The following is a 23,064-nucleotide window of genomic DNA, read 5'->3' as shown; positions in this document are numbered from 1 at the left end:
CAGGGGCGCAAAGCCCGTGTGGCCTCTGGCTGTGGCATCTGGCAGGAACACAGCCCTTGGTCAACGTCTGGTGAGTTGGCTACTCAGCAAACAAACGTGCGCCTGTCAGCCGGCCAGGCCCTGGGAGTCAGACCCCACGCTGCGCCTGTGCGCTCCCGAGGAGACAGGCGGCCCCGCGGACACCCGGCCGAGCCAGCCTGGTGGCCTGTCCGTCCCCAGGGCCCTGCCTGAAGGAGCCCTTGTTACCCCAGCCCCTTGGGCCCCCTGAGTTCCGGGCCGTGGCAGGGCCCAGCCCGGGCACAGACGTGACTGTGGTGTCCCTGTGTGCCTGGCCCACCCTCGGCAGCTCACACTCCTGAGAACCGCAAGCCCCACTGGGGGCAGCACAGACTCGGCCCCAAGTCCACCATGAGCAGCGCTTGACTGGGAGACACCTCCTAAAACCGGGGGGCCATGTGAGCTGCAGCAGCACGGGGGTGGGGGTCTGGGTTCAGGGCGCTCGCTGTGGGAAGGGGGCACAGACAGTGCTCCGCCGCTGGGGCGGGGGTGGGGCGGTCAGGGAGCCTGGGGTCTGCAGAGGCCTGGCCACAGCGCAGCCCTGAGCTTCGGCCCCCGAAGCCACCTCAGGAGTGACTGACGACACGGACTGACTTACAGGAGTGGACCCTGGTCTCAGTGTCCACCAGGAACCAAGCAGTCACAGGACAACGGACTGCTCCGGAGTGCTCCCACCTGCCGAGTGCTCAGGCCCCCCGCCCCCGTCTGATGGCTGCAGTCACTCCTGTGATGCTGATGCCAAGACCCGGGGGAAGGGGAGGCTGGTAGGGGGATCCCGAGACCCGGGGGGACTGGACACGTGCTGATGGACAGATGACTGTACCCTGGCGGGCGGAGCTGTGTGCAGAGGAACTGTATCTGTGGGTCTGCCAAGTGCTTCCCAGGCCTGGCCCCGGGGGAGGCGGAGGAGGAGCCTGAGGGTCAGAGTGTCTGCCATGCACCCGGGACCCACGGGGTAAGCTGGGCCCCTCAGAACAGGGCCGAGGACTGGCCCTCCCATGCCCTGCTGTGTCCCAGGACCCCAGGCCCTCGGGGGCACCCCAGGTGCTCTCGGGTTCTCTCCACCACCGAAGGAAGGCTCTCCCTGCTCACCCTCCTGTAGCCCTTCCGTCCCCATTGGCCGCCCGTCGAGGCGGGGGGGGGGGGCCTGGAGCACTTGGCGGGTGGGAGCACTCTGCTGTCCCATGACTGCTTGGTTCTTTGGCGGACACTGAGACCAGGGTCCACTCCTGTAAGTCAGAGACTGCCCCAGGGGGCAGAGCCTGTCCGTGTGGACGGGGGGCCAGGAGACGAGTCTCCTGCAAAGCTCCTGGCAAGCCCCTGAGGGGCCAGAAGAGGAGCCTCCTGAAAAGGGGGGTGAGCCCCTGGGCTCGCACGCCCTGGAGAGCCGCAGGCCGGGGCTGCCTGAGTGCGTCCTCACTTCCTGCACGAGACGGCCTGGCGCCCTGGCCCTAACCCTAACCCTATAGCCCTAACCCTCTCCTCAAACCCGAGCCAGCCACCTCCCCGAAGGCAGGCCGTGAGCAGAGACACCTCTGCCATTCCGCTGGAGGTCGGAAGGGTGTGGGGACGTCCCATCCACGGGGCGAGCTGCGACCATGCACGGCTGGCTTTTCTGCGAGGACGTCAACCAGCACGACACGCCCACAGATGGGCTCGGTCCCCCAGGAAGCCAGGCAGAAAAACATCTGTACGTCCAGCTGTTTTCTTTTGGAAGAGTTGTTTTCATAAAGCAATGCTCTGTTAACGTGCAATAGGTTTGTCTTTCAGTGAGTTGGTAAGTCTTTTGAGCTTTTCCACTCAAACACTTTGAGCATCTCAAACACGGTGAGCTCGATGGATGTCACTGTGGGGGGTCTCGGTGACTTATCAGAGTGTAAGGGGTCCCCAGGCCGAGGGGGTGGAGGGCCACCGCCCTGGGTGCTGTCGAGGCCTGAGGATGCGTGGTCTGAAGGTCGGGTTCATACCGCTCCCGCGGTGGGGTCGTTTACCTGAAATACAGGTTAGACTGCTTGTTTTTGTTTGCGTTCTATTCTTGTTGATTCTGTTTATTTTTCTTTTTTTTTTTGGAGTATGTAAAACATTAACGTGGTTTCAAAAATCAGAACGTTTTCTTTTGAGCTTTGAACCTTGCTGGGCGGTTCCTAAGAGCGAGACCCCCCACTGCCCTCCGGTTCACCCCTGTGACGAGGGCTCTGGAAGCGTCTTCCTGACGCTGAGCAGACACAAACTCCAGGAACCCTGGCAGTTCCCTCCCGCCGGGCATGATGGGAGTCCTAGCCCCTGGGGGAAAGTGGGGGGCCCCGGGGGTGCCTCCCAGCCCTTAGGGAAGGGCGGCCGCGTGGTCTCACTGCCCCCAAAGGGATGGCATCCAGAGGCCCGGCCACTCTGTGCACAGGAAGGAGCTGTGTCCACTGAGCCCAGAGCCCCCCCCACCAGGAGTGTCCCCAGCGCTGGGCCTGACGTCAGGCCTGACCCCGGCCCCCACGTCCCACCCTGTCCCGAGGGCAGCACACGCCAGCGGCCCTGGCCCAGGCCTCCTCCGGCGCTGGCTTTGGCAGGCAGCCCCCCCCCGCAGGGACACACCAGGGAAGGCCTGATGGGAACCGGTGGGGGGGGGCGGGAAGACAAAGGAAGGGGTGCGGCGCAGGCGGGCGCCAGGGGAGGAGTGAGTTCAGCGCTGGAGCAGCATCTGCTCCGCGTCAGAGCCGGCGGGCGGCCAGGCCAGCACGGAGGTCCGAGTCTCTCCCCGCGTCCCGTCTGCCGCGGTGCAGGGCCTGGGGCCTCATTGGCCGGCCCGGGGCGTCTGTGGCATAAATTGGAGCTCTGGGCTCCTGCTGGCACTTCAGCTGCCCGCAGCCCAGCGCCAGCCCTCCCACCTCCTGCTGGGTGAGTATGCACGCCCTCTGGGCCCCCCGGCCCCCAGGGCCGCCTGGCGCTGCCCCCCAGAAACCGGCAGTACCCCTCCCCCGAGGGAGGCCCCTCCATCGAGGCCGGGCCAGCGACCCTCCCATTCCCGGGGTTCCCTGGGACGGCAGCGCCAGAGGCGCGGCACTGGGGAAAGCCCCAGGGCACTGAGCCGGCCGCGAGCCCCGTGCCAGGCGTGACCTGCCAGCACCCTGGCCTCCTGTAACCCGACACGGCCTGGGACTCCAGCCGTGGGGTCTGGCCCGGCCCAAGCCAGAGAAGGAACTTGGAGGGAGGTGCCTGGCGTCCTGGGGGCCCCACACCGGGGGCCGTGCCCAGGGTGCTGGGGGCCGGGGGTGCAGCATGTGCCCCCTTCTCGTAGGTGATGGGAGCCCCGCATCCGGCGTCCCCCCTGGCGGCAGCCCTCTGGGCCCTCCTCCTGGCCTCGCTGGGCGGCGCGGCCGGCCAGCCGCTGGGGGCAGAGCCCACGTGCACGGCCCAGCCCCTGGCCAGGTACAGCATCACCTTCACGGGCAAGTGGAGCCAGGCGTCCTTCCCCAAGCAGTACCCGCTGTTTCGCCCGCCCGCACAGTGGTCGTCCCTGCTGGGTGAGTGCAGCCCCCGCCCCGTCCCCAGGGCACCCTATGGGGACGGGAAGGGCTGGTTACCCTGCAGAGGCCCCGCACTTCACATTTCAGGGGGCACCCTCACCCCTCACTTCAGTACAAGAGATATTTGCTAAGGTCTTCCGTGTACCGGCAGCCTTCAGGGACGTGGGGGGCAGGGTCACACAGCAAGGTGCCAGGGTGGGGGGTCCAGACAGTGCCCCCGGGGTGCTGCTCACTTGTGTGGGCGAGAAGCACCCCCTGGGGTGCAGGGTTGAGGGTGCAGACAGCGTCCCCGGGGTGGCGCTCACCCAGGCTGGCGGCACCCCCAGGGGCCGCGCACAGCTCCGACTACAGCCTGTGGCGGAAGGACCAGTACGTGAGCAACGGGCTGCGGGAGTTCGCGGAGCGGGGCGAGGCCTGGGCGCTGATGCGGGAGATGGAGGCGGCGGGGGAGCGGCTGCAAAGCGTGCATGGCGTGTTCTCCGCGCCCGCCGTGCCCAGCGGCACTGGACAGACGTCCGCGGAGCTCGAGGCCCACTCCAGGCACTCGCTGGTGAGGGGGCGGCGTGGCGGGCAGACGGGCGGGGGGTTTGGGAGCCCCTGCTGAGCACTCGGCCCCCAGGTGTCCTTCGTGGTCCGCATCGTGCCCAGCCCCGACTGGTTCGTGGGCGTTGACAGCCTGGATCTGTGTGAGGGCGGCCGCTGGCGGGAGCAGGCGGCCGTGGACCTGTACCCCTACGATGCCGGGACTGACAGCGGCTTCACTTTCTCGTCCCCCAATTTCGCCACCGTCCCGCAGGACACGGTGACAGAGGTGAGGGCCGGCGGCTCTCTGGGCCCCCAGAGGCTCCTGGGGAGGCCCGCGGAAGCCCGCAGTGGGGGGCCGGCCCCTCGGGCGCCTCCCAGCCAGGGGGGAGGCAGGTGCGCCCCGGTTCGGACTCACTCCCTCCCCTGCAGATCACCGCCTCCTCTCCCAGCCACCCCGCCAACTCCTTCTACTACCCGCGGCTGAAGGCCCTGCCCCCCATCGCCAGAGTGACCCTGGTGCGGCTCCGGCAGAGCCCCAGGGCCTTCGTCCCACCCGCCCTGGGCCTGGAGGGCGGGGGCAACGAGATCGTGGACAGCCTTCCAGGTAAGCGTGGTTCCCACCCCACCCTTCACACGCGGGACTCTGGGGCCAGGCGCTGGGGCTCTCCAAGGCTGGGAGCCGAAAGGAGCGGCTCTCGCGTGGGGGCGTCATTCGGGCGGATGCTCCGACATCACCTGGTCGTGGGCCTCCAGCTCTGACCTCGCACCCTTAGAGACCCTTGAAAGTCAGTGTCCGCCCCGCAGACTGACCCCAGGGGGAATGCCTGTGACGTGACAGCTGCCATGGTCACCAAGGCGCCCTGGCCTCCGTGTGCACCCCCCAGGGGCACCCCCCAACCAGGGCCCACCTAGGCACCACCCGACCGCCAGACTTGAGTACCGATCACCAGGCCACACAGCCTGGAGAGGCGGTCCGTCCATTCTGAGCCAGGCTCCTGGGGGGCCACGTGGGGCGGGAGGATAGGTCACACCGGGAGAGGCCGCCCAGGCCCTGGGGGCACGTGCCTTCAGAGCGGGGTTGGAGGGGAGTGCTGGGCGCGGTGGCAGGTTCTGAGAGGTTAAGGAGCTGGTGCGCTCAGCTCCACGCTGGGGAGCGGACCCGCGCGGCGTTTCCCGCTGAAAGCCCTTCAGGCCTCTGCTGCCCAGGAGTGAGTGGTGAGAGCTCGCGGTGCCCGCCCCGTGTCCCTGCTGACCGGGAGGACGTGCCCAGGGGGCCCCTCTGGGTCTTCCCAGCGGCCGGACGCTGGGGGCGGCGCCGCCCGCGGAGAAGGGCCGAGCGTGGGGCCGCGCGCGCCCAGCGGGTCGGCTTCCCCAAGGGTGGGCGCGGACAGCAGAGCGGGCGGGTGCAGAACCGGCGGGTCCTGTGCTCGGCAGTGCGCCGTTCCCCGCCCCTCCTCCTGCCCGCAGCGCGGGCGGGGGGTCTCAGGACGGAAACCCCCGCCAGTCGCCCCGCGGCTTTTAGGAGGCCTGCTTGCTGTGGGCTCGCTCCACAGCGCGGAGGAAAGCACCAGGGTCCTCACCGCGTCTGGAGGCGGGTCTGGGGCGGGGACCCCTCCCGCCCACGGCCCCGCTCCGCTCACCGACCCCCGGTCGCCCCCAGGCCCAGAGACGCCGCTGGACTGCGAGGTCTCGCTGTGGTCGTCCTGGGGGCTGTGCGCCGGGCCCTGCGGGCGGCCGGGAGCCAAGAGCAGGACGCGCTACGTCCGCGTGCGGCCGGCCAACCACGGGGCGCCCTGCCCGCCCCTGGAGGAGGAGGCCCCGTGCGACCCCGACAACTGCGTCTGACCCCGGCGCCCCGCCCGCGCCCGCGCAGAGACTGGCCCCCGGCCCGGCGGCAAAATACCTCAGACCCGGGGCCTCGGGTCGCCGGGCTCGTCAGGGTCCCGTCCCAGCTCCAGAATAAAGGCCGGTGTCCCCCACACCGCAGCCGCGGTCTCGTGTGTCCCCAGCGGAGCGGGGCGGGCAGGCGGGGCGCACGCGCCACCGGACTTTCCCCGGGAGCAGCTGTCACCCTGCGGGGATGAGCCGGGGACCACCAAGCACGCAGGACACACGCTGCACACACACCACACACAGGGCACACACGTGGCGCACACACACAGGTTACACACACATACATGCCACACGGCACACACACAGGACACACACATACATCTATCTACACAGGGCACACACACACACAGGTTACACACACAGCACACATGGGACACACGCTGCACACACACCACACACAGGGCACACACGTGGCACACAGGTTACACACATACATGCCACACGGCACACACACAGGACACACCACACACGGGACACACACATACACCCACACACAGGACACACATGCCACATGGCACACACACAGGACACACACAGCACACACACCAGACACAGGGCACACACGTGGCACACACACACAGGTTACACACACATACATGCCACACGGCACACACACAGGACACACACCACACATGGGACACACACACATGGCACACACACCACACACAGGGCACACACGTGGCACACACACACAGGTTACACACACATACAAGCCACATGGCACACACACAGGACACACACACAGGACACACACAGGACACACACACAGCACACACACCAGACACAGGGCACACACGTGGCACACACACACAGGTTACACACACATACATGCCACACGGCACACACACAGGACACACCACACACGGGACACACACATATACCCACACACAGGACACACAGGTTACACACACACACATGCCACACACTGCACACACACACGGGACACACACGGCACACATTGGACACACGCTGCACACACACCACACACAGGGCACACACACATCCACACACGGCACACACACACAGGACACACACTGCACACACACCACACAAAGGGCACACACACAGGACACACATAGAGGACACACAGGACACACACATACAGGTTACACACACATACATGCCACACACAGCACACACAGCATGTACACACACACATACACCCACACACAGGACACCCACACACAAGGGCAGCTTGAAGGACCAGCAGCATGAGACCCTACCCTCCAGGCCTGGGTGGGGGTCATTGAGGTTTTACCTTGACCTGACCTGCCCCAGCCCTTGTCTGAGGTCAAGCCCTGTCCTGACACTCTGAGCCCTGACCCCCATGTGCTTGTGACCCCCAGGCCCTGCCCTGAAACCCTCTGACCCCCGGCCCCTGTCCTCACACCCTCTGACATGTGACCCCCAGGCCCCTGCCCTGATACCCTCTGATCTGTGACCCCCAGGCCCCACCATGACACCTTCTGACCTGTGACCTCCTAGGCCCCACCCTGATACCCTCTGACCTGTGACCCTCCCAGGCCCCGCCCCGACACCCTCTGACCTGTGACCCTCCCAGGCCCCACCCTGATACCCTCTGACCTGTGACCCTCCCAGGCCCTGTCCCCGACATCCTCTGACCTGTGACCCCCAGGCCCTGCCCTGACACCCTCTGACCTGTGACCCCCAGGCCCTGCCCTGACACCCTCTGACCTGTGACCCCCAGGCCCTGTCCCCACACTCCATGACCCGTCTCCTCTGGTGGCAGCATCTCTCCTCTCGGACGCCTCTTCCCATGAGCTCGACCTCAGACCCCTCACCATCCTCTCCACAACAGATTTCTGTCCCCAGCAGTCAGCCCTGCTCTCAGGGACGAAGGAGTGAAAGCAGCTGCCCGTGACCCGTTCCTCCCCACCCACCCCGCTCCGGGCCGGAAGCCCTTGCGAGCCAGCGCCTGGATGGCCTGCCGACAGGCCGCGAGTTCCAGGAGGAGACTCGCGTGCCCGAGGTGCCCGCAGAGGCGCTCCGAGGACTTAACGGGCACAGCGCTCTCCGGCGGGGGTGCCGCCCACACCCCCAGGGGCTCAGGAAGAACCTCGCCAGGCACCGGCCGCCTCACGGGCCTGCCCCCTGCACACCGCGCAGCGCCCATCGGGCCAGGCTCCTTGGGAGGCCGGGAGTGCAGACGTTCCTCCCGCGGGCAGCCGGCTCCCGGCCAGCAGCTCTGAGGCACAGGGCAGGCGCGGGGTCACCTCGGAGTGGACAGGGAGTTTGACTCGCCTCCTCTGTTTTGTCCTGACACGGAGCTGCTGGTTGGGCCCAGTGGGGGGCAGGACCCAGGGCCAGCCTGCTGAGGAGGCAGGAGTGGCCAGAATGTCCACTGCTGGGGAAGGGGGGACCATGAGACAGCAAGCGGGTGGTGCGGTGTGCTGGGCAGTGGGGGCAGTGGGGGCACTGGGCCGAGGGTGCGATGCTGAGAAGTGACGGGAGGGGCCTTCCTTCAGAGCCGATGGGCTGGACACATCCCTCGACTCCTGCCAAAACTCCACTGAAACTACAGAAAACGATGTTTAGACGGCAAAACCCAGACGCCTGCCTTGGGCACCAGGTCTGCCCACACCGTAGTGGGACTTCTTCCATTCCCACTGTACGACCAGACCCCTAACTCTGGACAGACACACCACGTGAGACACTGCCTTTTTCATAAGAGGTGGGGCGTACTCTCACCTCCTTCCTCACTTCCAAAAATAAGCACAAGAAAGGGACCCGGGCCTGGCGCAGAGAGGGCTGCGGTTAGGCCAGATGGAGTAAGCGTGTGAGTCCCGCAGGGCTGCGGCTCAGCTCGGCTCAGCAACAGGGTCGGGAAGACAACTGCGCCTCCTGTACTGAGCTGAACTCTCAAGGTCAGCAGTGGCCCTTGAATAAGGGAGAGGAGAAACTAATCTCTGTAGAAAGCTTTCCTAATCAAAGCCAAGCTGTGAGTGCAACACAAAAACCACCAATTAAACAAGAAAACGAGTCATTAAAATGGGAAGTCAGCAGGAAAAAAAAAAACCCAAGATCACAGATAATGAAATTGTCAGAAATAAAATACAGAACAACAATAAAAAATGACCAGTCAACAAGGGATAATTAGAAACAGATAAATCTGGAAAAGAAAAATTGTGTGGAATGACAGTCCTCAGTGGGTTGAACAGTTGAGCTGGACATAGCTAGAGAAAGAATTAGTGAACTGGAAGATATATCACCCAGAATGCAGCATAAAAACACAAAGAGATGGGAATATTCAAAAAGATAGGGGATATAAATGACAAGTTATAAAATGTTTTAAATCAAACTCTGAAAGACATAATAGGGATAATGGGGAAGAGATGACATTTAGAGAAAAAAATGGGAAAGTTGTAGAACTGACTGAAATAAAAAGGTAGCTTCAGAAACAGAAAGCACAATGTATCTCAGACATGAGGAATGAATGAGAGCGATCCATGTCCAATAGGAAAAGAAAGCAAAACACGAAGGGGCGGGGAAGGCTGCTGCCCTTTTAAATCCCCTGAAGTCACTTCAGCTGGAGGGGGAGGGTCTCGCGCAGCAACCATGGCCACCCACCTGTTCGTCTGGTCCCGTTATTAGAAGCAGCAGTGATCAGAGCACAGTCCCCAGTATCTGCTCAGTTCAGTTCAGTTCAGTCGCTCAGTCGTGTCTGACTCTTTGTGACCCCATGGACTGCAGCACACCAGGCTTCCCTGTCTGTTACCAACTCCCAGAGTTTACTCAAACTCATGTCCATCGCATCGGTGATGCCATCCAACCATCTCATCCTCTGTCGTTCCCTTCTCCTCCCACCTTCAATCTTTCCCAGCATCAGGGTCTTTTCCAATGAGTCAGTTCTTTGCATCAGGTGGCCAAAGTATTGGAGTTTAAGCTTCAACATCAGTCCTTCCAGTAAACACCCAGGACTGATCTATTTTAGGATGGACTGGTTGGATCTCCTTGCAGTCCAAGGGACTCTCAAGAGTCTTCTCCAACACCACAGTTCAAAAGCATCAGTTCTTTGGCGCTCAGCTTTCTTCATCGTCCAACTCTCACATCCATACATGACTACTGGAAAAACCACAGCTTTGACTAGACAGACCTTTGTCGGCAAAGTAACGTCTCTGCTTTTTAATATGCTGACTAGGTTGGTCATAGCTTTTCTTCCAAGGAGCAAGCATCTTTTAATTTCATGGCTGCAATCACCATTGGCAGTGATTTTGGAGCCCAGAAAAATAAAGTCTGACACTGTTTCCACTGTTTGCCCATCTATCTGCCATGAAGTGATGGGACCGGATGCCATGATCTTAGTTTTCTGAATGTTGAGCTTTAAGCCAACTTTTTCACTCTCCTCTTTCACTTTCATCAAGAGGCTCTTTAGTTGTCCTTCACTTTCTACCATAAGGGTGGTGTCATCTGCATATCTGAGGTTATTGATATCTCTCCCGGCAATCTTGATTCCAGCTTGTGGTTCATCTAGCCCAGCGTTTCTCATGATGTACTCTGCATATAAGTTAAATAAGCAGGGTGACAATATACAGCCTTGATGTACTCCTTTCCTGATTTGAAACCAGTCCATTGTTCCATGTCCAGTTTTTACTGTTGCTTCTTGACCTGCATACAGATTTTGTAGGAGGCAGGTCAGGTGGTCTGGTATTCCCATCTCTTGAAGAATTTTCCAGTTTGTTGTGATCCACAGAGTCAAAGGCTTTGGCGTAGTCAATAAAAAAGAAGTAGATGTTTCTCTGGAATTCTCTTGCTTTTACGATGATCCAATGGATGTTGGCAATTTGATCTCTGGTTCCTCTGCCTTTTCTAAATCCAGCTTGAACATCTGGAAGTTCTCAGTTCACATACTGTTGAAGCCTGGCTTGGAGAATTTTGAGCATTACTTTGCTAGTGTGTGAGATGCGTGCAATTGTGCAGTAGCTTGAACATTCTTTGGCATTGCCTTTCTTTGGGATTGGAATGAAAACTGACCTTTTCCAGTCATGTGGCCACTGCAGAGTTTTCCAAATTTTTGGCATATTGAGTGCAGCACTTTCATAGTATCATCTTTTAGGACTTGAAATAGCTCAGCTGGAATTCCATCACCTCCACTAGCTTTGTTCGTAGTGATGCTGCCTAAGGCCCACTTGACTTCACAGTCTAGGATGTCTGACCCCAATATCTGTGCAGGGTCTCTGGTACCCAGCCCGGTTCCTGCAAGCTGTGTATAGGGTGTTCAGGTAGCAGGTGCGTGGCCCCCCATCTAGTGACTCAGGGTTGAGGGGTGGGTAGCCGCTATCCACTGAGAGTTCAGATTGACCAAAATTAACTACAATTTGCCATTCAAAGCTTCCCCTTGGAAGCTGCAAGCCTCCAGAAGACACCAGAGTTCCCAGACTGTCACATCAGAGGATTCTGCCCCTGCAGTTGTTGTCCAGGTGGGAGACAGAGTCTCACCTCACAAGTGTTTCCTGCTGTGCCATTTTCCCCTGTCTTCCAACTCCTGTGTCTGTTGGGCAGAATAACATTAGTTCCTTCATATGAAAGCGTGGTATAAAAAGTGTTTTCTACTGGGCTACCATTGCCTTTAAGCTTTTTCAGGGGACAGAGCTAGGAGATACTTTTGTGCTGAAGCACGTCTTTTAAAGTCCCTTGGTGTTAAAATCTCTCAGTTTTTGTTGATCTGAAAATGTATCTGAGCCCTAATTCTCGAAAGACAGTATTGAGGTCATGACTGTGGGTTGCCAGCTCATTGCTCTCAACACGTTAGAGGCTCTGTTGGGCTGCCTTCTGACTCCCTTGGCTACTGTTGAGAAATTGCTGTCTTTCTCACAAACACTCCTGTAAAGGTGATCTCTCCTCCTCCTCTGGGTCCTTGGAAAGTCTGCTCAGCAAAATGACAGAAGTCCCTCCCTATCAGCCATTACTTTACGTGGAAATGGATTAAATTTTCTAATCAAAAGACAGACACTGGCAGAATGGATAAAAACACATAACCCAACTATATTTTGTCTGCAAGAGACTCACTTTAAATCCAAAGACTCAGAGAAATTGAAACTGATAGGACAGAAGAAGACGCTCCTGCAAACAGGAACCAGGAGAGCAAGGGCGGCTGCACAAGCATCACACAAAACAGGCCTTAAATCAAACATAGTCACAAGAAACTGAGGACATTAAAGATTAATCAAGTTTTCAGCACAGCAAGAAAATATAACAGTTATAAATATTTACACGCCTAATGATAAAACATCAAAAATATATGAAGCAAAAACTGACAAAATTGAAGGAAGGAATAGCTTGACAATAATAGACGGAGACTTCAATACCCCACTCACGATAATGGACAGAACAGCCAGTCAGAAAATGAGTAAGGGAACAGAGGACTTAACCAACAGAGCAAGCTACCCGGATCTAACCGAGTTGCACGGGACACTCTGCCAATGACAAGACACACACATCTTCTCAGATGCACACAAGACACTTTACAGACTAGACCACACACCAGGCCACGTGTGTGTGTGTTAGTCACTCAGTCGTGCAACTCTCTGCGATCTTGTGGACTTTAGCCCGCCAGGCTCCTCTGTCCATGGGATTCTCCAGGCAAGAATATTGGAGTGGGGTGCCATTCCCTTCTCCAGGGGATCTTCCTGACCCAGGGATTGAACCCAGATCTCCTGCATTGCAGGCAGATTCGCTACAGAGCCACCAGGGAAGCCCAGGCCACATATCAAGTCTCAATCAATTTTAAAAGGTGATATCATACAAAGTATCTTCTGCAACCACAACAGAATGAAGTTAGAAATCAACAACAACAGAGGTGAAACTAGAACATTCACAACTTTGTGGAAGTTAAACAACACACTCTTAAACCAGTGGATTAAAGAAGGAATCACAAGGAAATTAGAAAATTCTTAGAAACAAATGAAAATTCATGCATCCATGCCCCCAGGCTCCTCTGTCCATAGGATTCTCTGGAGTGGGTTGCTATGCCCTCCTCCAGCAGATCTTCCTGACCCGGGGATTGAACCCATATCTCCTGCATTGCAGGCGGATTCTTTACCACTGAGCCACCAGGGAAGTTGAGAATGAAAGTACAACATACCAAAACATATGGAATGCAGTGAAAGTAGTGCTAATGGGGGGAAATTGCAGCTATAAACAGGGCTTCCCAAGTGGTGCAAGGGGTAATCTGCCTGCCAGTGCAGGAGATGCAAGAGATGTGAGTTCAATCCCTGCATCGGGAAGATCCCTCGGAGAAGGAAATGGCAAGCCACGCCAGTATTTCTTACCTGGAGAATTCCATGAACAGAGGAGCCTGGTGGGCTACAGCCACGGGGTCGTAACAGAGTCAGACCTGACTGAGTACACACACACCCACAGCTATCAACACATTAAAAATAGGAAAGATGTCACGTCAACAACCTACCTTTAAAATCTAAGGAACTAGAAGAAGAAAGAACTACACCCAGAGCAGAAGGAAGGAAACAATCAAGATTAGAGCAGAGATAAACAAAACCGAGAGCAGAGAGCAGTAAAGGAAGGCACTGAACCCAAAGCTCTTTGAAAACATCAGCAAAGCCGACAACCTTCACCCAGACGGGCTGAGGGAGAAGAGAGGAGGCTGGACTTACCAAAGGCAGAAATGCAAGTAGGAGCATAAAATCACACTGCAGAATGAAAAGGGTACAAGAGTGACTATGAGCAACTGTACACAGATAAATTAAATAATTCAGTTGAAATGGACAAATTCCTGGCAATACAAAACCTACCAGGACTGGATCGTGCAGAAATAGAAAATAAGAATAGAAATATAACTAGTAAGGAAATTGCATCAGTAATAACAACAATAATAAATCTCTCAACAAATAAACTGGACCTAATAGCTTCACCGGTGAATTCCATGAAACATTTAATGAGGAACTAATATCAACCCTTCTCAAACTTTTCACAAAAACTTAAGAGGCGGGGACACTTCCTAACTCATTATTTGAGGCATTACTCTGAACCAAAACCAGACAAAGACACTATAGGAAAACTACAGACAAATATCTTTTATGAGCACTGATGCAAAAACCATCAACAAAATATTTGCAAACTGAATTCAACAGCGTATGAAAAGGCTTGTGCTCCATGACCAGAGTGGGACCACTGATAGCTCAGCCTGTGTTGCTAGGCAACAGGAGGCCCACACCTGTTCCTCCCAACGCGGTTCTCAGCCCACATCGAGTGGGGCCTCTAGAAGGAGTCAACCCTTGCCCTCAGAACTGGGCCACAGGGCAGCAGTGTCCCACTGGCCCAAGATGCACATTGAAAACAACCTCTGATCTAGAATTTGCTTTAAAATACTCCAGGAAAAGTGTGAGCGCGGGTGTTGGTTAAATGAAACAAGATCGGGGTTCATTGCACAATTCCCGGGTTTTATGTGCTTGAAATTCCATAATGAAAGTCTGGTGGAAGTGTGTGGAGTTGGAGTAGAGATGCCTCGCTGGGACCAGTCTTCCAGAGGTCAGGTTGTGACACAGTAAGGAGCAGACATCTGAAGCTTTCCCACGAGCCAGGGGTCCCACTTTCAGCACGTCACACGGGTATCGCATGGGCTTTACAGAGCCCTGTGAGGCGGAGACTATTAATCACCCCAGGCCTGCGGGCGAGGAGACTGAGCTGCCTCAGGTCTCGGAGAAGGCACATGCGGACAGGGCAGCCCAGACCGGCCCGTGTTCGGGCTGCGGACACCCCGTGGCGCTGTTCACCCGCCCGTGTTCAGACTGTGGACACCCCCTGTGGCGCTGTTCACCCGCCCGTGTTCAGACTGTGGACACCCCCTGTGGCCCTGTTCACCCGCCCGTGTTCAGGCTGCGGACACCCCCTGTGGCGCTGTTCACAGGCCCGTGTTCAGGCTGCGGACACCCCCTGTGGCGCTGTTCACAGGCCCATGTTCAGGCTGCGGACACCCCATGGCGCTGTTCACCCGCCCGTGTTCAGGCTGCGGACACCCCCTGTGGCGCTGTTCACCTGCCCGTGTTCAGGCTGCGGACACCCCCCGTGGCGCTGTTCACCTGCCCGTGTTCAGGCTGTGGACACCCCATGGCGCTGTTCACCCGCCCGTGTTCAGGCTGCGGACACCCCGTGGCGCTGTTCACCCGCCCGTGTTCAGGCTGCGGACACCCCGTGGCGCTGTTCACCCGCCCGTGTTCAGGCTGCGGACACCCCGTGGCGCTGTTCACCCGCCCGTGTTCAGGCTGCGGACACCCCCGTGGCACTGTTCACCCGCCCGTGTTCAGACTGTGGACACCCCCGTGGCCCTGTTCACCCGCCCGTGTTCAGGCTGCGGACACCCCGTGGCGCTGTTCACCCGCCCGTGTTCAGGCTGCGGACACCCCGTGGCGCTGTTCACCCGCCCGTGTTCAGGCTGGGGACACCCCCTGTGGCCCTGTTCACAGGCCCGTGTTCAGGCTGGGGACACCCCATGGCCCTATTCACCCGCCCGTGTTCAGGCTGCGGACACCCCCTGTGGCCCTGTTCACCCGCCCGTGTTCAGGCTGCGGACACCCCATGGCGCTGTTCACCCGCCTGTGTTCAGGCTGTGGACACCCCATGGCGCTGTTCACAGGCCCGTGTTCAGGCTGGGGACACTCCCTGTGGCGCTGTTCACAGGCCCGTGTTCAGACTGCGGACACCCCCTGTGGCCCTGTTCACCCGCCCGTGTTCAGACTGGGGACACCCCCTGTGGCCCTGTTCACAGGCCCGTGTTCAGGCTGGGGACACCCCATGGCCCTATTCACCCGCCCGTGTTCAGGCTGCGGACACCCCCTGTGGCCCTGTTCACCCGCCCGTGTTCAGGCTGCGGACACCCCATGGCGCTGTTCACCCGCCTGTGTTCAGGCTGTGGACACCCCATGGCGCTGTTCACAGGCCCGTGTTCAGGCTGGGGACACTCCCTGTGGCGCTGTTCACAGGCCCGTGTTCAGACTGCGGACACCCCCTGTGGCCCTGTTCACAGGCCCGTGTTCAGGCTGGGGACACCCCATGGCCCTGTTCACCCGCCCGTGTTCAGGCTGCGGACACCCCCTGTGGCCCTGTTCACCCGCCCGTGTTCAGGCTGCGGACACCCCGTGGCGCTGTTCACCCGCCCGTGTTCAGGCTGCGGACACCCCCTGTGGCCCTGTTCACCCGCCCGTGTTCAGGCTGCGGACACCCCCTGTGGCCCTGTTCACCCGCCCGTGTTCAGGCTGCGGACACCCCATGGCGCTGTTCACCCGCCCGTGTTCAGGCTGGGGACACTCCCTGTGGCGCTGTTCACAGGCCCGTGTTCAGGCTGTGGACACCCTCTGTGGCGCTGTTCACAGGCCCGTGTTCAGACTGTGGACACCCCCTGTGGCACTTCTCCGAGGGACAGCCTGGCGGCTGCTATGGTCTGAATCCATATGCTGGAATCCCAATGACCCCCGTGATGGTATCAGGACGGGGGCCCTGGGAGGTGACGAGGTCATGGCTGGGACCACTGCCCTCACAGGATGCCCCTCAGAGCTCCCTTGCCCCTCCTGCCACGTGAGGACCCCGTGAGAGGCTGGCCATCTGCGGACGGGAGCTGGCCCTCACCAGACACAGCCGGGCTCCGGGACCGTGAGAACCGAACGTCTGTGGTGTTCGGCTGTAACGGCCCAAACAGACCGAGGCAATGGTTGGGGGGGCCGGGGTGCTGTGGGGGCCGGCAGGGAGGACCCAGCACGGTCCCTGACCACGGGCGAGGACGGGTCCCAGGGCCAGGAGGGCCGGGGCGGGGTCATCGTGGACAGAGCTGTGGAGGACCTGTGCTCAGCGGCCGCTGCCAGCGCCAGGCCCGCGTGCAGCCCCGCCCCGCCGCGCGCACCTCGTCCTGGAGGCCCCGTGCGTGCCTGGAGAGAGCTGCCATGCCCCGCCCGACAGAAGGCAAGCCCGGGGTTTGCTGCCGGCCAGCGTTCTCAGGGCTGAAAGGCCGGTCAGTGAGACAACCCGGTCACACGACCCCAATCTCTTAATCCAAAAGCAATGCTACATTTTCTCCTGTTTTCTGCCTGTTTCAAGTGCTCATAAGCACTTGTTGATGTCTTCTTTTGACAGTATACTCGCATTTTTTTAAAAAACATTGTGTGTGTGCAGAAGCGGGTGAAATCCACGTAAGTCCCTAGTCATAGTTCAGCGCACTCCGCCAAGGCCAGAATCCCGTCTCCTCGGGGGCGGTGCCATCCCCTGGTCGTGGAAGAGGTCACCGCTGGAGGCGCGGGGGATGGGACTGTTTCGGTCTCTCAGCTTTCAAAACCAAAGACATAAAAAGAGAACACTGGGCGGGCTCTGGGGAAGGGCGGCAGGCGCCGGTGTGGGTTGCGCAGGTGGCCGGGAGCAGCCCCTGAAGCAGCCCAAGAAGCGAGCCAGGGAGACGGAGGAGGGAGGCGAGGCAGAAGGAAGCAAGCGCCGGAGACTCAGGAGCTGAGAGCGCAGGCGGCGGGGAGAGGCCCCCGACCCCAGGTGGACTGAGGAAATCTGGCAACGAGTCAGCTGCCCCTTGTGCCTGATGACCCTTGGTTCCACGCCTGTTTAAACGTCTGGACTCCCTGCCGTAACATCTGTTGTCACCTATACCTACAATGAAGTGTCGTCTCGGAACCTAGTGCACATTTAAGAATGTGTTGTGCTAAGCCGCTCAGTCGTGTCCACCTCTTTGCAATCCCATCGACTGGCCTGCGAGGCTCCTCCGTCTGTGGGACTCTCCCGGCAAGAACACTGGACGGGGTCGCCATTTCCTCCTCCAGGAGATCTTCCCAACCCAGGGATTGAACCCACGTCTCCTGCCTCTCGTCTCTTGCCTTGGAGTTCTTTACCATTACAGCCACCTGAGAATAAACTTTTGTTAAAAAAAAGAAAAGGAAAAACATTGGCTGCCAGAGCTGAAATGTAGTAAATCACAGCGGGTGACTGTAACTCTGTTTGTAATCAATCAGGAAACAGAGCCTTGGAGAGTTGTTCAGGGCGAGGACTGGGGTCACAGCCAGGCTCTCGCCCCATCCCAGGCGGGAAGCCTCCCTCCCGCGTCTCCCTCCTCCCTGCGCCCTCGCCGGCCTCCCTCCCCCACTACCCACCGAGCGGAAACGACCAGAGAACCATTTCGGTCTGGTCACTACCGCATGGCTCAGGCCATCACTGGGCATGTGCCGGGTGTGGCACTCTGGGGGGTCCTCCTCGGCTTGTCCCTTGGCCTCACTCTTGTCTTTCATTCCCTCGGAGAACTTCAAAATCCTTCAACGTAATAGGTCCCAACGAACCCCGATGTCACACTTAGCCAGGCCCCGGGGCTCAGACGACTTCGATCCTGCTCCCTGGGCCTTGCAGTCACCCGGCCAGGTGCAGCCACCATGTGTCACTTCCCACAAAGATCAATTTACAAAAACCCAACCCAATGAAATACAAACACTCCACGAGCAGTATCACCTGCAGTTGACCCCTTTCTGCAGGAGCAGCACACAGGTGGCTCAAGCAATAGAGATGCGCATGTCAACGTTTCTTTTGAGTTTTTGTTTTTCACTTTCAACTGCTTTTTACTTCCATGTAGGGGAACGAGAGGAGAAATGCATAATAGAAGATATTCCGAGCGACACCCTGATAACAGGTGGGTTAAATGAGTTGCCGAGCGTTGAACTCAGGATGCTGTCTTATGGCTACTAAGGTTATTACGCTAACTTCTTGATGTATAAGTTATTTGGCAGAGAGAATCACCCTGTACAGTTTTCTCTTGAGACGTTTTTTGCATATCAAATTATGCAAAACTGACTTGAAAATAGGCTGAAGAGTGAATTGCATAATTCATAAAACAGGAAAGCCAGACACAAGAGCACAGAATCCAAGCTTGATTTGTTTTTCCGGTTGTCAAGTTTCCTTCAGTTAAACAATCTCTGATGCCATGAATCATGCTGATTGTGGTTGAATTCTTGAAAGATGACCAAGGTCTCTAGACTGGTTCAGTAACACAAGAGAAAGCAGCAGAGGTCAGGGTGTCTTCTGAACTTCAGTCTCATAAAATCGGGAGGCTGATTTTATGACATAAAAAGAGAAGCAGGAGCTCAATCTAGTAGCATTTTTCACAAGTGCTGGTCATGTATTTTCACATACAACTCAACCTTAGATTGAATGGTGTTGACTTCTCCTCTCAATTTATCTCGGCCGTTGCATCTGAGTGTTCTGTTGCAAAGTGTCATAACTCCTCCTGCAGAAACCCCAGGAGATGCAGCAAGCGTGGATGCAAAGAGAGATACTGCACTGTGAGAGCCTGGGGTGAGGGATGGGGAGAAGGCAGGAGAAGACCTCTCCTGAGGCTGCAGTCGCTGTGGGCAGAAGCTGTGTTTGTGGCTGCGGGGAGTTAACAAAACCGCCTGGATCTAACCCCAGAGCTGGTGGGAATCGCCACCTGCCCTGGGCAAGCTCCTAGCCTCTCTGCCGCATTTGCAAAGTGGGATAAAAAATAACACCACCTATTCCTTTCTGTTGTGATGAAGACGAGACTAATGCTTGTAAGGCTCCTGGAAACCCGACAGACACAGAGAAGGCGCTGTGGTTGCTGCTGTTCCCTGGCCCCGACTCTCTTGCCGCCGGGGACGCCCGGAGCCTGTGGCTCTCCGGCAGCGGGTCGTTCTCCTAGTAACCTGGGGGGTTTCCAAGCTGCGCTCGCAGCGGCCGAGGAGGAGAGGGACAGGGGTGGCTGCCCACCTGCCTGCTGGCGGCCCACCGGCTGCGTGTGCTCACGACACAAGCCCAAGAGACAGCTGGCCCAGCTGAGGGTCTGAGGCGGGAAAGCAGGTGCAGCAGGAATAGGTCCTGAGTCAGGGGCTCCCGAGAATCCCTGTCCCCATGGACACGGCTGCTCACGGCCCTCCTTGTCCTGCCTGCTCCCTCCCCCCACCTGCTGCGCCTCGGTCTCTGTCCCTCTCCCTTGAGGTCCCCTCAGCCACCACCCCCAGCAGTTCCACAGAGTCAGAGCTCAGCTACTCAGCATCTACCGCAACTACAGGGAAAATGTGGAAACATGTCAGGACGTATGTTTCAATTTTTCTCTGAAAGAGAATATGGTCCTAGAGTCTCAGAATATATAATATGCTAAAGGAGAAAAATGGAAAAAATGCTCAATTTTTTTAAGAAGGCAAGAAAGAAGGGGAAAAGGAACAAGGAACAAATAGGACAAATGAAAAGCAAATAGCAATACGGTGGGCTTAAACCCAACTACATTTCACATTACATTAAAGATAGCTCAGTTGGTAAAGAATCTGCCTGCAACGCAGGAAACCTCGGTTTGATCCCTGGGTTGGGAAGATCCCCTGGAGAAGGGAAAGGCTACCCACTCCAATATTCTGGCCTGGAGAATCCCATGGACTGTATAAGCATCAGACGCGACTGAGTGACTTTCACTTTCACTTTCAAGTGTAAATGGGCAAAACTCTCCAGTGAGAAGACAAAGATTGTCATACTAAATTAAAAAAAAAAACCACATCTGGGACTCCTCTGGTGGCACAGTGAGTAAGAATCCGCCTGCCAGTGCAGGGGACACGGATTCGATCCCTGGTCTGGGAAGATCCCACATGGCACGGAGCGACTGAAGCTCTAGAGCTGCCGCTGCTGAGCCCCAGCCTAAGGGGCTGCAACAAGAGAAAGTCCTTGTGCGGTAACAGAGACCCGGCCCGGCCAGAAATAAACAAGGCAACTAATTCATTTCCTTTAAAAAAAACCAACTATATGCTGTTTGTAAACAAACCACTTTAAATATATGGAAAGGTTGAAAGTAAGCTAATGGGAAAAGACATACCTTATAAATATAAACCAAACCAAAGTTGGTGTAGTCAAAGGAGATTTTAAGAAAATAAATATTACCAGAGTTAAAGAGACACAAAAATCACCGAGGCCAGGTTTAGTAACAGATGTTTGGAGGTGTTTCCTCCTTTTATGAACTTCTTTTAAAAGAATTTTGAACATGATGGACCATCACTTAAATCTCTACTCTTGTCATTATTTTTCCTTTAATTATGACCGGATCTTTAATCGTCAGCCCAGTACTTTGATGTGCTAAATACTGTAACAGCATACCCCCAAATACAATTCTTAAAACATTTCCTTTAAAAACCCCTTTTATAACAAACTTCGCTGCACTTTTACTGTGCTTTTGTTCACTGTGTGTTGCAAGCCCCTCTGTCTACACCTCAGCCGTCTGCCTGCAGTGCGCATTCATTCCCGACTGCAGCAGGCTCTGCGTGGTGAGGCTGCCTGCTCCACAAACGACCGCTTCCACTCTCTGCCTCACTGAACCAGGCTAACCCTTTGCTGCCTGTCACATCCTGACTTTCGCTTGGTGACACTTGATCATAAGCGCACAGGTCAGACCCTACTTGGTTAAGAAGTGCCAATCAAGAGCACACTGTATTTAACGTTTACATCACCGAAGTGGGAAAACAGATGTTAAGACTTTCTGGGCATCTGTGGGGACCTGAGATCATGTCAGACACCCCGTGTCCAGGAAGAGCCCACCGCAGCTCCGCCTTCCCTCCTTCCAGCTCGGAGTTCCAGAGAGTCCAGGGAAGCACATCTTCCAGAACATGGAAGGGACATGACCTCAGAGCCACGTGGTCGAGTCTAGACCCGAAAGTGTGTTTTTGCTCCTGGGGGCTAACAACAGGCTTCAGGGCATCAGAGCAGCCAGCTGCCTGGTGCCCAGGGGAGGCCGCAGAGGGCACCGCAGGTGGGGAGGGGTGTGCAGGCTGTGACTCTGTCACCGACCTTTGTTGCCTCTGAGCCCCGTCTCCTCACCTGCGGCTGGAGCAGCTGGCTGGGCCTCTGACAGCCACAGGTGTGCGTGCGGGATTCCTCCCACCCTCTTGGACTCTGTCTTCACCCTGGCCAGCTTGGCCTCCCAGGGTCTGTCCGAAGCTTCCTGGGAAGCAGGGTGGCCTCGACTCTGGCTCCAACCCCTCACTTAAAGGGAGAAAATTTCTGAGAAGAGCCCGGAATTCTTGTGTAGAAGGTTAAAAGGGCAAGGGGCTGAGACCACCCCCTGGTGTGGGGGTGCTGGGTCTGAGACCTGCCTGCACCCCCTGGTGTCCTCTCAGTGGCGGGGGGGCTCTGGCTCAGGTTTCTGAGCTCCGAGCTGGGGCCTCACCTGGAGGCTCCCCCCACCTGGCCTCTCTCCCTCCCTCTCCTGGGCGGGCACCCCCATAGTGAATCACTTGTGCTCGAATCGTTGGCTTGGGCCGGGGCGAAGCTTCAGAGGCGCCCAGGCCTCAAGCTCCGTGTGGTGAGGAGGGACGGTCCTCCTCCTCCTTGACCTCCTCCTCCTCCTCGACCTCCTCCTCCTCCTGGTCTCCAGGAAGGTTTGCGCTTGAAGGAAAGAAATTGCAGAACCCGGGGAGCTGGCCCAGCGCCACAGTCACGTCCAAGGACATTTCAAAAGGGAGCAACCAGGAGCGAAGACTTCACTGCTTCTGAATTCTAATTCTTTTCTTTTCTTGGCCGTGCCACAGGGCATGCAGGGTCTTTGTTCCTCGACCAACGACTGCCCCCGGCAGTGGAAGCGGAGGCCTAAGGGCTGGACGTCCAGGGAATTCCCTCACGACTTTCCTTCTAATGAACAGTCGCCTGCACATGGTCCCTGCGCTGCATGGCACCTCTCCCCTCGTTCAGCGCCTGCCTTTGTAGGAACCCACAGCCCGGTTTAAAGTGTCCCCAGGGACCAGCAAGAAGGTGGCTGCAGTGCCTGTCGGGCGGTCACTGAGCTGACACTCCCTGGAGTCCCTCGTCCCCCTCCTCACTCTCCCCCGAGAGACCTTGCTGCCCGAGTTCATTAAAAAAGCCCGGAGTTTGTTATTAAAGAGCATCGCTAAGAAGAACTAAGAGAAACAGAATAAGGGTACATGATAGATGTGACTGAAGTTTCCAAACAAGTCTCCGGGGCAAGGGTTTCATGCCCTGCATTGGCTGCAGTGCCCGCCTGCCTCAGCCCCCCTCTGCAGACGCCAGGGCTCCGAGGACCCAGGGCCCAGAGAAGCGTCTGCTCTGCAGG

The 23,064-nt window shown here is 57.5% G+C and overlaps 1 protein-coding gene across 1 annotated transcript; it reads left to right on the top strand.

Annotated features, from left to right (window-relative positions):
• Positions 1–2,761: 2,761 nt before the first annotated feature.
• SPON2 (spondin 2) lies at positions 2,762–6,079 on the top strand. The gene is made up of 6 exons (XM_081577848.1): positions 2,762–2,946; positions 3,347–3,572; positions 3,902–4,125; positions 4,195–4,386; positions 4,530–4,704; positions 5,761–6,079. Exons 2-6 carry the CDS (start codon positions 3,350–3,352, stop codon positions 5,943–5,945), a joined length of 999 nt encoding a protein of 332 aa, XP_081433974.1. The 5' UTR covers positions 2,762–2,946; positions 3,347–3,349; the 3' UTR covers positions 5,946–6,079.
• The last annotated feature ends 16,985 nt before the right edge of the window (positions 6,080–23,064 follow it).

The sequence above is a fragment of the Giraffa tippelskirchi genome, chromosome 1, assembly GCF_054371585.1.
Source record: "Giraffa tippelskirchi isolate mGirTip1 chromosome 1, T2T-mGirTip1v1.2.pri, whole genome shotgun sequence".
Taxonomy (NCBI): Eukaryota; Metazoa; Chordata; class Mammalia; order Artiodactyla; family Giraffidae; genus Giraffa; species Giraffa tippelskirchi.
Note: the sequence above shows the minus strand (reverse complement) of the source record. Positions and strands in the feature narration are given on the sequence as shown.